The 17430-nt window shown below is 38.4% G+C and overlaps 1 protein-coding gene across 2 annotated transcripts in view; it reads left to right on the top strand.

Moving 5' to 3' along the window:
* MIDEAS (mitotic deacetylase associated SANT domain protein) overlaps positions 1-17138 on the top strand; it is an 80092-nt gene extending 62954 nt beyond the window's left edge. For both annotated transcript variants that reach the window (XM_087722049.1, XM_087722052.1), the window contains exons 7-13: positions 593-696; positions 4041-4116; positions 6607-6695; positions 8229-8378; positions 9637-9834; positions 11367-11584; positions 15941-17138. In XM_087722049.1, coding sequence (XP_087578175.1) covers positions 593-696; positions 4041-4116; positions 6607-6695; positions 8229-8378; positions 9637-9834; positions 11367-11584; positions 15941-16169 — 1064 coding nt within the window. In that variant the 3' untranslated portion in view covers positions 16170-17138. The remainder of the gene's footprint in view (positions 1-592; positions 697-4040; positions 4117-6606; positions 6696-8228; positions 8379-9636; positions 9835-11366; positions 11585-15940) is intronic.
* The last annotated feature ends 292 nt before the right edge of the window (positions 17139-17430 follow it).

Genomic DNA, 17430 nt, shown 5'->3' with positions numbered 1-17430 from the left:
TTAGTACTAAATTCAACATAATGTGATTGGTTTGCTTAATGAGGCGCTGCCTCAAAAAAGGCCATGCTTTTTATTTTTGCACCCTCTTCTCTTTGGTTGTCCCATTTTATTTAATATTTAAGATATTTTCTTCTTTATTTCCACTGCTTATCCAGTAAGGGATGAAAATGAGCTGCGGGCATCTTTCTCTCATAAAGTGGAAGTATTCTTCCTCCGAATGGGATGGGATGGGATGGATATGACAATATCATAGTAAAAACCAGGACATCAAGATTAATCCCTGTTACTGGGAAACATGAAGGTGGATATTAACTATTTTGGTCCTCTATGGAACATTGGTATCCATCAACATAAGCCAGCATGGCTAGTGGTCAGAAGTGATGTAGAAACTAGGATGTAGAAACTAGGATGTGAAGACAGTAGGTTCCCAGTTAATGGTTGGTGAGAACCATTAATCACAAAATGATGGGAAACTTGTCTGTGTACATCAACCAAATTGTACATATATTTGCTGGTTTTCTTTTTAAATGGATGTTGTTAATTTCATCTATCTATTTCATAACACTGTGGAACTTTCTTTTAAATATGACAGTGGACAACCTGGTAACAGCTGCATGTTCAAGCATATTTCCTGGAGGTGGTACCAATCAAGAGCTGGCATTTCACTGCTTACATGAAGCAAAAGGAGACATTGTGGTAAGACTCCAGCAACTTCTGATTGGAGTGCAAAGTTTGCTGATAAATATAAAATTCTGATGTCTATATATAATAAACTTTCATAAGCAGTTTTACTACTCTGTTGTTAATACGTTCATGGTAATGCATTCTATCTTTTATCTGTATCTGGGTCAAATCAAGAGCTGTTGGCAGCTCTTCTTGATAGCCGCTTTCATTTTCCTTCTGTTGCTCATGATGCACTTGCCTAGAGCCAATCATAGACTTGCTATTGGTAGTCCCAAAGGTGCTTTTTCAAAAGGCAACTGGACTTTGTTTTTCCCTGAAGATATTTCGCTTCTCACCCAAGAAGCTTCTTCAGTTTGAAGACTTTCAGCTCTATAAACATTTGCTCTTGGTAGGTCAGCCTTCCCAACTTGGCACTCTCTAGTATTCCTAGCCAGCCCATGTCACAGGTTGGGGAAAGTTGTTTTAAGCTAACATTGCAGGGGATATTACCAAAGCTACACTTTGCTTGACACTTTTTTAAAAAAAATAAATGATAATTGGTTGGGTTTATTTAACATGCAAAGCCAAAAAGAGTTGTGGTGATGCAGTGGTTAGAGTGCCGTACTGCAGGCTACTTCTGCTGATTGCTGGCTGCCTGCAATTTGGCAGTTCGAATCTCACTAGGCTCAAGGTTGACCCATCCTTCCGAGGTCGGTAAAATAAGGACCTAGATTGTTGGGGGCAATATGCTGACTTGTAAACTGCTTAGAGAGGGCTGTACAACACTATGAAGTGGTATATAAGTCTAAGTGTTATTGCTATTTGCTATGTTTATTAACTGCAGTGACTGGATTCATAGTATAAGCAGAACTGCATAAATGACATTATGGCTTAGCTGTCTTACCCATCCCCTGCTAGAGCAGATAGTTACATTCAGAATGTCTCCCGTTCACTACTACTACTACCTCCATTATAGGACTGGAAAGCCTTGCATCTGAAACTCCGAGGAGCTGCAGTCGGTCAGTTTAGACAAAATTCAGGTTATCTGTTAGCTTCTAAGGTCTGACTGTCTAATGCTGGCATGGGATTGGTGTCACCTTGGAGAAACTGAACTATAAAATTCGTCTGTGTAATACAACTGTTTAACTTGAAATAATTAAGGTAGCATAGACAGCTTTTGATAATATTCTCAGAGAGAAAAACAGATGTTGGAAATCTGTGGCTACATTGTGCTTGACTCTGTTGATTTCCTGGAATGCCTAGAATAATTTTGGCATTTATTTATGTTCTTGCTGTGAAATACTATTTACTTGGGCATGATTAAACATGGGCGTTAACTGACTCTGCAAAGAATGATGATTTAAGGACTCTTCAGAGTTCTTGGTTTGTTTTTTTATTGTTATTGTTAGGCACAAGTTAGCAGGCATCATTGTCAAATGAGGTACGTAGTTTAGGAATAGACATTTAATTCTTTTTTACATAGAAGTTTAAACTAAACCTCAAGAGGAATAAAAGGGAGTAAATGAAATCCTGTACATAAGACTTATTATAGGAATGCATTTGGATGACACTAAGGCATAGTTTTCTTAGAACATCATTATATTTAGCAATCATTACTTCACCCCAAAAGTTACCAAGGAGATTACAGGTGGTAATGACCAATTATTCAGCAGCCGTTCAGTCTTGTAATGGTGCTGAGTGAGGGGCACAAATCCTCGTAATTGTGGTTATCGCAACACCCCTGTGATTGTTTCATTGCAACCGAGCTGTTCAATGTCTGGTTCACAGTTACAACATTGTGATTATGACATCACGCGATCACGCAAATTTCTGACAGCTTCTCACATGCAGAATCGAGGAAATTGGAAGTGGCAATCACATGAAATCCTCACATAATGAATGTATGATCCTCATGGAACATGAGCAACCGGGACCACCAGAACTGCTGTCACTAAGCGATGAATTGTTGTGATGTTGCACTTTTTGACTCTGTCACTTAGCAATGGCAATTATGTTTTCATTTGTCATTATAACCAAAAACTATCAGTAAAATCATTCAATTCTTGAGTTTAACCACAACTGAGCCAATTATTCCAACCGGCTAGAGCAGGGGTCAGCAACCTTAAATACTCAAAGAGCCACAAAAGTCATAACCAGAAGCCCCCTATTCAATTCTGGAGCCGACAAGAAGTCCGGTTCCCCCCACCCCCATAGAATCTCCTAGTGCAGCGTCCTTTTTCCTCTACCTGTTCTAACCAAAAGCCCTATCAATTGAGCCGACCGGCGACAGGGAGCCGCAGCAGAGGGATGAAAGAGCCACATGTGGCTCCAGAACTGCAGATTGCAGATCCCTGGGCTAGAGCATTTTTATTGTGGGCATTTTTTTTGTTTTGGTAGATTAATAGATTAGTTTTTTTTTAAAAAAACATGATTTAAATCTGTTTCAAAAAAAGCATAATGTTAAATTTAATACGGGTGGTCCTTGACTTATGACCACAACTGAGGCCAGAATTTCTATTGCTAACAAGATGATTGTTAACTGAGTCGTACCCAATTTTGCTACCTTATTTGCCACAATTGTTAAGCAAATACCTTCAGTTACAAGTGACTCACGTATGTAGCTGTTGATTGAATCTGGATTCCTCCGCTGATTTTGCTTGTTGGAATATGACTGGGAAGGTCGCAAATTATAATCACATGACTGTAGGATGCTACAACCGTTATAAATATAAGCTGCTTGCCAAGCACCCACATTTTGATTGCGTGATGATCGGGTTGCTGCGATGGTCCTAAGTGTCAAAAGACATTTTTTCAGTGCTGTCGTAACTTTGAATGCTGGCTGAATGAGTGATTTGTAACTTGAGGGCTATCTGTAAATCAACAGTGGATTGCAATAGCAGTAGAAGAGAGGAAGGGAAACAGGTAAGCCCTGGAGGCTTAATCTGTTCCTCTCCCAATAAACCATGATATATTGACCAAATGTCTTGATGGTTTATATCTGGGAGGATTATGAATAAAAATTTGAATGTGAACCATTCATGGCCCAAAGGCTTTTCAGTGGCTTATGCAAGTTTGTAAAGCAGCAGCTTCGTGAACTTTGGCCCAATAAAGCCATGATGGGTTTGTTAGCCTTTAATGTGCTGTGATTCCTTGTTCTTGTTAGACAGGCTGTGGCTATGTGTCACTTAACTTATTTCGAAGGCTAGTTGCAAGGATAAATTAGCCAATGGTATTCACTCTGAATCTTACTAATCAGGTGGGCCCTAAACCCTAAATACACACATCAATTAAGCAGCAATTATCAAAGATGTTTAGGAAATAGTGACCTTGTTCAGGTTTTATTATTTGAGCTGAAACTGGTTTTGTTTTCCCTTCAGGCTGCTTTGACCAAAATGCTGCTGAAGAAATCTGTGCATTCTCCGAGCCACCCGCTGGTAGATTACCACTACACTGGTATGTTGCAATAAGTAATAGCTGTAGTTCCTTTTATCCTTCCCAATTTTAAGCACAAGGAACTTTTAGAATCACCACCCTGATAAATTGGAGGAACATTTTTACATGCAGGAGATAATTTCTTCATCTTAGAATACTGTTATTCTCCAATTTAAGCTCTGGCTGGCTTTAACACACTGGCAACATTGTGTGGTCTAGTATACATGTGTGCAGGCATAGGGAATGTGGAAAAGATGAATCAGGCTGTTAATAAATGACAATTTTATGTTTAAAGAATCTTAAGTATAATGGAAATAAATTTGTGCATAAAAGTGTCCAATCTGTTGCCTCGTAAGTAGCTTGGACTGCAACTTCCAGAATTAGTAGTCACATGATTAGGAATTATGGAACTTTTAGGCCAACATTTCTAGAGGATAGCAAGATTTAGAACATTAAACATTAGTGGCATTGGCTATTTTCCTAATCTTAGCCTGTTTTACCATGTAAGGGGAAAAACCCATTCCTACTGATGGTTTTATTCCTGCTAAAGAAAAAAATGGACACAAATTTTGTGGTTTTGAACAGTTCTCTGTTCAAATAAGCAAATAAATTTCGAGATCACCCTGTGATATGTATACCTCTCACTTTATCTGACATAACATAAAGGATTACCAGGTTTATCTATAGCCAGGATCTTTCTGGAAAGAGACTAGCAGTACCGGAAATTAGTTCAACAATCTAAAAAATTGGCAACCTGTGAGTATCTTTGAGAACTTTTGAGGATAAGCAAATCCTTTGTCAGCAATCCTTCTGATCTCTGTAAATCTTAATTCATTTAAACAAGAGCAAAGGCTGTGTTTACTTTTTCGGTGACAGGTGAAGAGCAAGGGAAGAAAATGTATTCTGGACAGTTGCTGCAGATTGCTCCTAGAACAACTAACCTGAATATACATCATGTACCTTATGTGTCTATCAGTTCACAGGATGTAATATTTGACAGAAACAAATTTAAACTTCTCTTTACTTTATAGAAATAATATTTCAAACACTTCTGGTTTTGCTTACTGCGCAATATTTTATTATTTATTTATATGAATTACATACTGGACAGAACCCATGAGATGTGACTTTCTATCTACAGTTAATTTAAATGCCAAGGAATTAGAGATGATGATTGGCACGGACTTGGATTGTGACAAATATAGTAGCATGCCATTATACAGTATTGGAATTTACTCCAAATACTAACCTCCTTGTCTCATACCTCATGATAGCACTGGCTAATCTGCTCCGATGTTACATAAGAAGATAGTTGGGAGATGTGCACAATCTTTGTGAACTCTTTAGTTAACACTGATCTGAGGTCACTAAATTTTTGGCAGGGCAGGAAAATGTTCAATGGCATGTGTGACCCTATAGAACAGTGATGGCTAACCTTTTTCTAAAGGTGTGCCAAAATTGTGTTTGTGTGTTTGCGTTATCGCGTGCCCATCCACCTGTGCATGCACACACGACACCCACCCTGTGCATGCACGCATCCCTGCACCATGTGTGGAGGGGGGGGAGTTTTCACCCTTCCCCGGGCTCTGGAGGCTTTCGTGGGGTGGGCGAAAAACAGGCCCAACAGGCCAACCAGAAGTTTGTTCCCAAACTTCTGGTTGGGCCGTTGGGCTGTTTTTCACCCATCCCAGGCTCCAGAGGCTTTCCTGAAGCCTGGGGAGGGCGAAAACGGCCTCCACCTCACCTCTGAAAGGTAAAAAAAACCAGCTGATCGACGTGCTGGATATGAGGGCTGCCGTGCCGGCAAATATGGCTGTGCGTGCCACAGGATCGCCATCATGGCTATAGAACGTAGAACGATGCTGCCCAAGCACATGACTTCAGAGCCTTTTGTTCATGTAAGGGTAAAACTATCTCACCTTAGAACCCATTGCCCTAAACAGATACTTGTCTTGATTCAAAGTAGGTTATGATTGTAAAAAGAAGTACTTGTATCCCTCCATTTCATTCCAAACATGTTTTTCATGGCTTCTTTCTTCACGTTGAAAAGCAAAACTAAACTTTCCCTTGAATTGAGCTCGTCATTTGGGCAAATCTATGAAACATGGCAGTGTTGCTAGCAGAATGCCAAAGTAGTTTGCTATGACTTCTTTCTGGGTTATTTTTTCTTTCTTTCTTATTTGTAAAACACTACCCATCAAAGTGTTTTGGACTAGGTGTATAAGATAACCTTGTTTCTATATGTTGTCAGTTTGTAAGACTTCAGTATTTTGGGTATTCAGGGATATTTAAATGTATTTAAAATCAATTATCAGATTCCAGTGAAAAGGCTTAATTAAAAAAAACCATCTGGCAAGGCTTCTGATTTAATCCAAGAATAATATATTTAAGTTAATTGAAGCAGGATAGATGAAATGTTCATATAAGATCTGTCTTGACAAGAAAAAACTTATGTTGGAAAATAAGTAATGGAATGGAATTTATATATCACTATTTTTTTTCTTTTTCCAGGGTCAGACAGCTGGAGCGTGGCTGAGAAGAAACACTTCAATAAGGGAATTGCTATCTATAAGAAAGACTTCTTCCTTGTCCAGAAACTTGTGAGTCTTTTCTCAGGTTCCTAACTCATGACAAAAAAAAAAAAAATGGCAGGCACCTCTAGGATACATAGATATGTCTCTGGCTGATTAATTTTGCAATGTTTTGACCAAGCACTAGGAAAAAAAGACAGCGCTTAAAGCTTGCTTGGAAGACCTTCCAGTGCAATTTTGGGAAGTGAATGGGACCAAACTCTGGAGCCTCCTGCTGTGTGTATGGAAATCCAATGGTGTGGCGATAGGATAGGACAGGATAGAATAGAATAGAATAATCTTTAATATTACCCTTATTCTGGAGCCCAGTGTTGAATTGCTGGACTCCAGAATAAAGGTAATATTAAAGATTAGGTATTAAAATAGTTCTTGGGGCAATGATACTAAAGTGCTGATAATTTCAATGATTGGAGCCCTGACATAATCTCTTTGTCTTTTCACAAGAGGAGTGAACAAACCAGCAGACTTATTCTAGAACAGTTAAGCATTGTTTCTTCCTCAGAATGAAGCTGCAAGATAGAGTCAGTTGAAGAATATGCTACTTCATGTGAAAGAAGGAGTGAAGGAACTCTTTAAGCATAGCCAAAAAAATCAGTTCCTTTTTTGCTTTTTGATCCAAACTATGAAAAGCCATATGTAAAACCTATGTGCAACCACGAGCATTTCACGGATGCCCTCACATTATCTGCCTAATATATTGCAAAACAGAGATGAACAACTACCATTGCTTCAGTGGTTGCATCAGATTTCTTTATTTAGCATTTAGGTTTTCATAATCAAAGCCCTTTTGATCCAGCAAAGCATTCAGCTGCCACCACAGTCTGAAAAACCCCACTGCAGTTTGTGCAAAATTAAATCTCTTATTTCGTATGTAGCAACGGCATGATTCCTAAGTTTTCATCCGACAAGTGGCCTTTGAAACCCAGAGATCAATTTCCACAGTATTTAGTCTCAGAAATTTGTTGCACATATGCCAACATTCAGGACAATGGGTCTGGATAGCAGCCAGGGGTTTTGAAGCTCATGGATTTGCCCAGTGAATTTGTAGGCAATATAATTGCTTTTTGTGTTGAAATTTGACCCATTTGATTTGTAAACAACTCAGTAATACCCTAATAGAGTAGATTATTATTCCAATTCCTGTAATTATGTTGGCTGGTTTTCTCCTATAGGATTCCAGCCTACTCAAGGACTTGTGAGTCATAAGATTAGCATCTAATTTATACACGAGATACCCAATTACAACAGAGAAATTCAGAAAGGAATATATATGAAGTAATATCGAATAATAGGTTTATTATTAAGAAAATGGATTATTTGAAATTTAAGGTATAAAAGAAAGATTTCTAGTTTTCTAGTCTCGTTTCAAGCTGTTGTTTTTTTATAGTCAAGTTTAGATTCTATTTCTTCCAGTGCCCCTTTTTTTCTGAGATACTTTCAGTAAAAAAGAATAATTATTAGCATCAAGCCTTGTGATCATTTGGAATTCTCTGATTCCTGTCCTTGTATCTTCCTTTGTTTCTCCATCCCACAATACTGCAGATAAAAACCAAGACTGTGGCTCAGTGTGTGGAATTCTACTATACTTACAAAAAACAGGTTAAAATAGGCCGGAATGGGACTCTCATCTTTGGGGATGTTGACGCTACCATTGAAAGAGCCGTTAAAGATGAAGCTGAAGTAGATATAAAGGTAACAGATCCCAAGCAGGAGCTTCGATGCTAAAAATTATCCTAGATCTCATAGATTGTAGGCAAAGGCATGGAACTTGAAACGGGCGTTTTCCATCGCTGTGAATTACTTGCAGATGTATAGAAAAAAATTCCCAGAGAAAATGGGAAAATTGCAGAGTTCTACTTTAATTTCATTGGCAGGAGTTATTACAGTGGTTCCCAACATGGAGCCCAGGGCCCACAAGGGGGGCGGGGCAATTTGATTTTTAATGGGGGCAATTTGAACCTTGTTTAAACCAAGTTAATGGCCTTTTAGGCTTCCTCCACGTGAGTAGAGTTCACTTTTTGAGTAAAGTAAGAATATGTCACGGAGGCATCAGGGTTTTAGAGATGCTTACGTGGGGCATGGCCAAAAAATGGTTGGGAAACACTGAGCTATTAGAATGGTAGTGAATGTGTGTCAGTCTTACTGGGTAGACCACACAGGAAACGTGATCAAGTGAGCTTATTTTATTGTCAAACTACATTAACAGAATTTGAAAGTCTGAAACTACACTTCTTCAACTTTTACAGCTGAAGAACATGAAGAGGGACCCTTCTGGTTCTCTTGCTTCACTTGTTATGCAGTTGCAGGCTTTGCTCTCAGCTCTCTTTTTAGTTGACCAGGCCAGGGGTCCCCAACTCTCGGTCCGTGGACTAGAACTAGGCCGTGGCATCATTGGTGGGATTCAATTTTTTTTACTACCGGTTCTGTAGGCATGGCTTGGTGGTCGTGGCAGTGGAAGGATACTGTAAAATCCATTCCCTCCCCACTCCAGGGAAAGGTTACTGCAAAATCCCCATTTCCTGCCAATCAGCTGGGACTCGGGAGGCAGAGAATAGATGGGGACCAGTCAGAGGTAGTTTTTACTGGTTCTCCAAACTACTCAAAATTTCCGCTACCAGTTCTCCATAACTGGTCAGAACCTGCTGAATACCACCTTTGTGTGGCATGCCAGAAACTGGTCTGTGCAAACAAGCAAAGGCTCATTCGTGAGATACAGGCAGCACACAATATCACGTCCCCTCTGGTCCATGGAAAAACCTCTCTCCATGGAGCCGGTCGCTGGTGCCCAAAAGATTGGGGGCTACTGCCTTAGGCATGATCTCTTTGCCCTGCCTTCCAAGCTCGTTCCTACATACCATTGCAGAATGAGCCCTATTGGATTCATGTATATTCCTAATCTGTGCTGAAGTGATTGTTTTTAACCTGTATTTCTTTTTGTACTCTTCTGAAGAGTTCCCACAGGCTTACCCGTACTCTTCCTCCCAGAACATACAATGAAGACTATGAAAACACAGAAGATGAAGATCTTGAAGAAGTTGAGGAAGTCATGCCAATTAAAGAGGAAGCTATGGAAGGGGATGAGTTGTATGGCAAAAGCAACAACTTTGCACCTTCCAGATCGACTCCTCTTCGAGATGTTGAGGAACAAGTAAGTGTTGAATGAACCACAGTCAACAATTTCTGCCTGGGGCATTTCTTATAAAACATCTGACCGGTTGTAGTGGAATCAATGTAATTTCTGTCCTTAGTTAACATCACTAGTGACATAAATTATTCATGGCATGAATAATTGTCTGGCAGCTGCCTGAAGCTTTCAGTCAAGAAAGATGACATTAGAAGTGTAGATACAGGTAGTAGTCCTCTGATTACAACCCTTTGTTCAAAGTCAGTTCAAAGTTACGATGGTGCTGAACAAGGGAAATTTAGGACAGGTCCCCTTAGTCATGGGACCATGGGATTTGGATGCTCTGCTTCTGGCTTGTGATTACAATGTTGTAGCAAGCTGTGGTCACTTAATCACAGTTTTCAATGTTCCTTAGCTGGCTTCCCACAAGCAAAGTCAATAGGGAAGCTGGCAGGAAGTTGGAAATTGTGATCACATGCACAATTGCATGGTCCTTGCTAACAATGGCTACCTGAAAACTACTGAAAGTGCTGCTGCTACATAATACATTCACATGACATTGTAAGTTTATGATGGTGTCACTTAATGATAAAAGAGTTTCCAGCCTCACTTGCCATTGGAAGGAGAAGACTACCTGTGCAATATTTTTAATCAGCAAAGTAGTTGGAACACCCCACCCCAACGCAATAATCTTAAAGCACAGTTTGGATCTTTTTATGGATTTTTCAAAGTATCCTGAACTTGAATTTGCAGTCGTGTACTTGAAAACTTTCAAAACATTTATTTTGCCTTCTGGTGGTCTTAATAATACTTAGTGTAATATTCATTTTACTTTTGCATACCTTTCCTCAAGGGAGCTTGTAAGCAGAAAACTTTTGACTGTGAAATGTTTCTTTTAATATAATGTGATGTGTATACAAGAGCCGGTAGGCTCCTTGTTTACTTCATAGGTCAACAGTGCTTTCATAATTTGTACTTAAAATAGACTGGGGAATCAGTATGCTGCTATAGTATGTTTCCTCACACGATTGGCAAAAACAAAACAACCCAAAACCATTGTTTAATGTTTTAACAGCCCTCAAGAAAAACTCTTAAGAGGAACTCAAAATATTCATAGCTTATTTAAGACATGATTAAAAAGCACCGGCTTTGTAATGTGTTGAATGCCTGAAGTCTGAGTTTAAGCCTCATAAAAATAAACATCATTATATCAATACTTTAATCACACCAAACTCTTTTCTGACCATTGTTAAGTTTGTTAAACTTTGTTAAACCAGTTGGGTGAATTTGGGCTAGTTACTCTCTCAACCCAATTCACCTCACAGAGTTGTTGTGGGGAAAATAGGAGGAAAGACAAGCTCATGAGAATAGAATAGAGCTGGAAGGGACCTTGAAGGTCTTTTAGTCCAGCCCCTGCTCAAGAGTTATTAGGTATGTTTGGCATCTTGATTTATTTTCAAAAAAATAATAAAGGTGGGATATAAATGAAATGAATAAATCAATTCCATAGGAATACTTATAGGTACATCTTGTAATAATGGTGTCTTATTCTGAAGGCTGGTAATCTCCATATGGAAAAACATCTGGAATCTGGTACCCCAGGAAGAACAGAGGTTAGAGGCAGAACTTCAAGAAGGACGAAGGAGACACCCATTAAATATCGGAAGACTTCGCCACCAGTGCAAAAGAGAAAGAGAAAACCGAAACCCAAACAAGAAACGGCCAACAAACCCCAGAATCAAGAGGAGGAATTTCCATGTAAAAAATGTGGCAGGTAAACTTGGGAAAGATTTGGAGATGAAGAGCATTTCTGACATACATTCTTCTGTCCAACAGGAAAAGTGAATATGGAATTGAAGAACTTTTGCTAATCTAAATCTAAGATAGTATTCCTCAATATTTGCAACTTTAAGATCTGTGGACTTCAGCTCCAACATGGTGGCTGGGGATTTCTGTAATTGAAATCCACACATTTTTTTAAAAAAAATTATTTACAAACATGTAAAATACACATAAACAAAACTTAGACATACAGTACATTTACACAATACAATACGAACAGGAGCTTCCTGTTCTTTCTAATAGCAATTGCCAGTCAATATCGCTCACCTTACATTGTTTCCGCTTCTATTATATTTCATTTGTATTTCACCATTCTTAACCCTCTTATCTTACTCCTCTGTCTGCTATATTGGCTGATTACTCTAGTAAGTTTGAACCACTTGGATACATATATATGTGTTAATTCTCCTTAACTACTATTTTTGGGCTTTGTTGTCTTCCTTCATTGATCCTTGTTTCTTTCCTCCATCCCCCTATACCATTTATCCCATATCTGGTAGTATTCTGTTTCTCCTTTACCCTGGATTTCTTTTGTTCATTTGTCCATTTCAGCACAGTCCATAACCTTTCTTATTATTTCAACTTCGTTTGGAATTAATTTGTTTTTCCATTTCTGGGCAAAGGCAATCCCTGCCACCGTAATTATATGTAATATTAAATACTGAATTTCTTTTTTATATTTCACAGTCATTATTCCTAATTAAAAAAAACTTCAGGTTTCCATTCTATTTTAACACCTGTTATTACCTCTAGCCACTTTTTGATCCTTTTCCAAATTTTTTTAGCCTCCTCACAGGTCCACGATAAGTGGTAGTATGTTCCATGTATTGATTCACATTTCCAGCATTTTGGGGAGGTATTTGTTGAGATTTTAGCTAACCATGTTGGTGCCAGGTGCCATCTGTAAAACATTTTGTGCTGCTTTTCCTTGTATGCAATTGATGGTGTCATTTTTAAGTTTTTTCCCCAAAATTTTTCCCATTTATCCAATTCAATATTATAGCCAAAGTTCTGTGCCCATTTTATCATTTGTTCTTTCATGATTTCCTCTTCCATTTTATGCTTCAGGAGAAATTTATATATTCTCCCTATCTTCTTTCTATCAGAGCTATGAATTTATTTTATCCAATTCGTGTGGTTCTGTTTCGATGTCATATATTTTAGTATCATTATTGTGTTTAGTTTTGATTTGCAAGTAGGTTAGCCCGTCAACTTTCATGTTTTGTTCTGCCAATTCTTCAATTGTTTTTAAATTTTCCTGTCCGTTAATTATGTCTCTGTATCTTAGCATTTTATTCATATCTATAAAATTTGGATGGATCGTCCTCTCTGTCGGTGATAGCCAATTTGGGATTTTCACATAGTGAAATCCACACATTTTAAAGTTGCTAAAGTTGAGAACCATTGGTCTTAAGGTAACTGCTGTGCTGCAGGCATTTTGGAATAAAAATTCTACGTTTCCTTGCTGACTGGGACTGATGAGAATTAAAGTCCACAGTATTTAGAAGCCATCAAGTTGTCTAACCTGGATGTGTGTGAGGTAAAAGGGTTTTGTTGTTTTTGAATTGCTCACACAATTATATTTTTCTGTTATAAATTGTTAGGATATTTAATTTCTGTGCAATCCTCCTGCAAAAATGCTGTCTTCTACTTCAGATGGCTTTCATATATGAACAGAATGATGTAGAGATGAGAAAATGCTCTAGGGATGTCTTGAGGGAATATTTCAACAGCCTCCTAGATAATTATTATCCTTTTTTACTGTACAATGGCAGGCACCAGTTCAAGACTGAGCAAGATTAAACATCAGCTGGCCTTGAGCTTGCACAAATCTGTTTCAATTTGTATGTCTCTCTGTTAACTGGAGCTAAACTAAAGAAGAACATGTTTGATGACTGGAAGCATCATTAGACTGGAAAGTTAACTTCTTGTCTAGACTGCATAGACCCAGTGACTTATGAACTGTATCAAGCATTTAATGATGAAATGAATGAAACATATCCAATTTCTAATTTGTGCTAGGGAAAAATATTTGATCCTCATGGACTATAAATTGCAAGCAAAAAATATGGGCTTTGTAGGATTTTTCCTCTCAGTAGAAATGTAGGTAGAAAGATCAACCACTTGTTCCAATTTGCATGTAGGTAGATCTGGTAATCTAAGTCTTGAACAAAATACCTCACAAAAAGTTTCTATGGAAATCATAATAATCATGTGAAATGTAAAACACCCAAAGCGAATGAAAGGGGGCACATGTGAAATGCTTGGGTACCAAATACCCAGATGCAGATGATGTCAATTTATGTTGAATTGGATCTATAAAGAACTTCAAAGATCTCAAAAGTTGTGATTGCAAAATTTTTCACAAAGAAAAATGATAGTTGCAATTTGTCTCTTCACGTGTATTGGACTTGCGTGCACTTCACGTGTGTCAATTTGTTAGTAGACATTTTTTTATCAGTTGCTGCTCTCGGCATGAAAAATACTATGTGATGCCTCAGAATTAATACAAAACCTGAATTTAAGGCTTCTGCCTGTCCAAATCAGATGTTGGGTTCATGTTCTATACCATGTTGCAGAAAAAATGACAATAGAGGATTTTGGTTAGTCTCCTCCATAGAATCTAATGGCCAGCCAATACTGCTTAATAGAAAACTTAAACCATATTTTATTATTTCAGAGTGCATTCTAGTCAGTGTTAGCCATTTTTCACATTTTCCTTTATTTGGATCTCTTTGTGTTTTTTATTATTTTTATTTCCATTTTTAAATACAGGAAATGATCTTTCAAAGTTCTTCATATCATATAGAGTCATTTTGAATTGATGTGGGAAATAAATAAATAAAAAGTAGGTACAGGTAGCATCCCAACATGAATTGCACTTGGGTGGATTCCACTCTGCACTGCTTAAAAGAATCAACCTTAGAAATTCCAGGTCTTGACTTTGGTCCAGGAATAATCCCTGCAAACTTCCTTAATTTGGCACTTTCCAGATCTATGGCAACTAAATGACCCAAATTCCCAGGTGTTCTGGTCAAATTAGCTGGGAATTTTGAGAGTTGTAATGCCAATATATCTTAAAGAGTGCTAGGATGAAAAAAAAACAACAGCCAGTCCCTATGCATCCATTTTAGGTAGAATTTGCTTCCAAATATAAAACATTCTTTCTTCTAATATAATCATTCCTCCATACTTTAAAAGTTAAACGTTGGCTAGTCATGGATGATATCATACACCGGAACTAGGTGTCCAAAATTATCAATCACAGTTGAGAAAACAGGAAGGTAAATATGTTGGTTGAGATCAGGAGTGACTTAAGGTGTGTTCATGTATCTTGGCCAAGCCTAGTATGGTAATTTATACCCAGACAATCTGTAACCTGTTGGGAAATTTCAGAGATATTTCCTTACAAGATTCCTTAATGCCTTCAACAGTGGCAGAGCTGCTAATGTACTGCCTTCACTGGGAAAGTTGAAATATGTTCAGAGATGTCTCTGCTTTGAAAGTAGCCCATGTAGAGAACTGTATAGTACAGTCAAACAACAGCCCACAAAATGTTTTAGGACATTTTGTATCATGTCATAGACTGCTTTGTGATAGTGCTTGTGTCATAACTTCTTTTTTTTTAAATTTCAAATCCATTGGAAGTGATGGGCCCTGGATTTTAGGTGTACTCTGTAAGTTAGCCCATTTGAGGTATCTTCCTTGAAAAATGATTGCCCTGTGATAAACTCTTTCACTCAATTAAAGTTTGGAAACTTTAAAACTTGGAATCAAAGTTTTCGTAGTAGATACAGTAGATAATGGCTGTCCAGGACTATGATATAAAGTTGGGTCGACCATCATATTAAAACTAGAGTGCTGCTTCTTTGCTTTTGTGCTAGTGTGTGTGTGTGTGTGTGTGTGTGTGTGTGTGCCCGCGCAATGTGATTTCCTGGTTGATTTTTGTGCACTAACCAAGTTTTGAATCTTGATCAAAGCAACCTGTAGCATTACAAGCATTTCTCAGCTGCAGCTTCCAGCCTCTACTAACATGACCAAGCTTCCTAAAGATGCTGGGAATTGCAGTTCAGCAACATCGAGAGGGCTTACTAGTCGCCTCCTCTTGTTCTAGCTGCTTTAAAAGCATGCAAGGCAAAAGCAGATAACAGGAATTTCCCGTTTAGCTTAACAATCTTCAAGATTGACTTTGCGTGATTAGTAAGTCGGTGTTTAAACAAAGGAGGGTGGAAGGTGATATAAAAACCTGGATTTTAACTACTGTCCTGTGGATATGTGTGCCCTGCAGAATCTTCTACAAGGTGAAAAGTCGGAGCGCTCACATGAAAAGCCATGCCGAGCAGGAGAAAAAGGCTGCTGCTCTGAAATTGCGGGAGGCGGAGGCAGAGGCGGCGGCAGCAGCAGCGGCAGCAGCAGCAGCACAAGCACACAGTAGGACTCAGCACGAAGAAAGCAGCAACAGTGGGAGCAGTCCTGGGAGCAACAGCAGCAGTTCAGATGAAGACGGCGATGTTTAGCCCAGGACCTCCAGAGGTTGAGAGCCCAGTTCTGACTGCTCCAGCCTTGCTTCTCCTTCCTTTCCTTCTTGCTTGAACAGTACCGGTAGATTTTTTAAAAGGAAAAAAAAATATATAGTGACCACAAAAATCTATTTTTTAAAAAAAACATTTTATGGATTATTTTATTTATAAATAACTTTCTGTATCAACTTAAAGAATGGAAGTCTGTTTTCCTTCAGCTCCTGAACTTGCCAGGAATCGTGGCATAAGCCTTAAATATCATACCTTCTGCTGAGAGAGAAATTTGTCAAATGCTCTGGATAATAACTGAATTACTTTGGGTGTAAATTCAAGGAGCCACATAGTGTTCTTCATATACCTCTTTCTTTCATCTCCAAGTTTGCTTTCTGGCTTGGAGCTATTCACATTTTCTTTTGTCTCCTTCATACAAGAGTCTTTTGCTTCTCCAGCTGGTAGATAAACCAGAATCTGTGAGTAACCTCTCTAGGGTGAGTGAAGACACTATTGGTTTTAAGATATAGCTCTTTAAGAGTGGAAATATTATACTTCGTATTTGTTTGGAACTACCCCTATTACGTTGAGTCATATAAAGTTGATCACATACGTTTCCAGAGTTAGCCAAAAGAATTAATGATGAGTTCTGGGATATTGCGCCTCTGTAGTTCTGTGGTGGAACAAACAACTTTGCTTGCACAAGAACCCATGTATGATTTTGGGTTAATGAGATTGAAGTAGATTTCTGCCCAAATTATTAAAGAGCCACATTTATGAGAAGATGACCTTTTATCCATGGCATTATTCTCCTGGGAGATAGCATTCATTCATCAGAGTCCATTTGCAATAACCATTCTTATTCCAAATCTGAGCATGTAGATCAGGGTGTCAAACTCGCGTCATAATGTGACATATCATGACTTTCTCCCCCTTCCCTAAACCGGGTGTGGGCGTGGCTAGTGGGTGATGCCTGTGGCCGTGAATTTGATGCCTGTGGCCGTGAATTTGACAGCCCTAATGTAGATTAAAGAATCCTTTGGCGCAGATTTGAAGGGAGGGCAGAAAACCTACTGGAAATCCAGTATGAGCGAAAACGGCTGTCATGATACTGTAGCTTGATGGATTAGATAACTAATGATCCACCATGAAAGTGCATTGTTTCTACCTGAATAGACTTGAGTGTAGTTTTGCTTAATTGTCCATTTGAATACTTCAACTAGCTTAACAAAAAATAGCTGCTATTTTTTTTAAACAGTTACAATAT

The sequence above is a fragment of the Thamnophis sirtalis genome, unplaced genomic scaffold, assembly GCF_051295495.1.
Source record: "Thamnophis sirtalis isolate CommonGarterSnake01/CBP01778 unplaced genomic scaffold, rThaSir2_p1.2 scaffold_1, whole genome shotgun sequence".
In the NCBI taxonomy this organism is placed as follows: Eukaryota; Metazoa; Chordata; class Lepidosauria; order Squamata; family Natricidae; genus Thamnophis; species Thamnophis sirtalis.
This window is presented reverse-complemented; position numbering and strand designations above follow the sequence as displayed.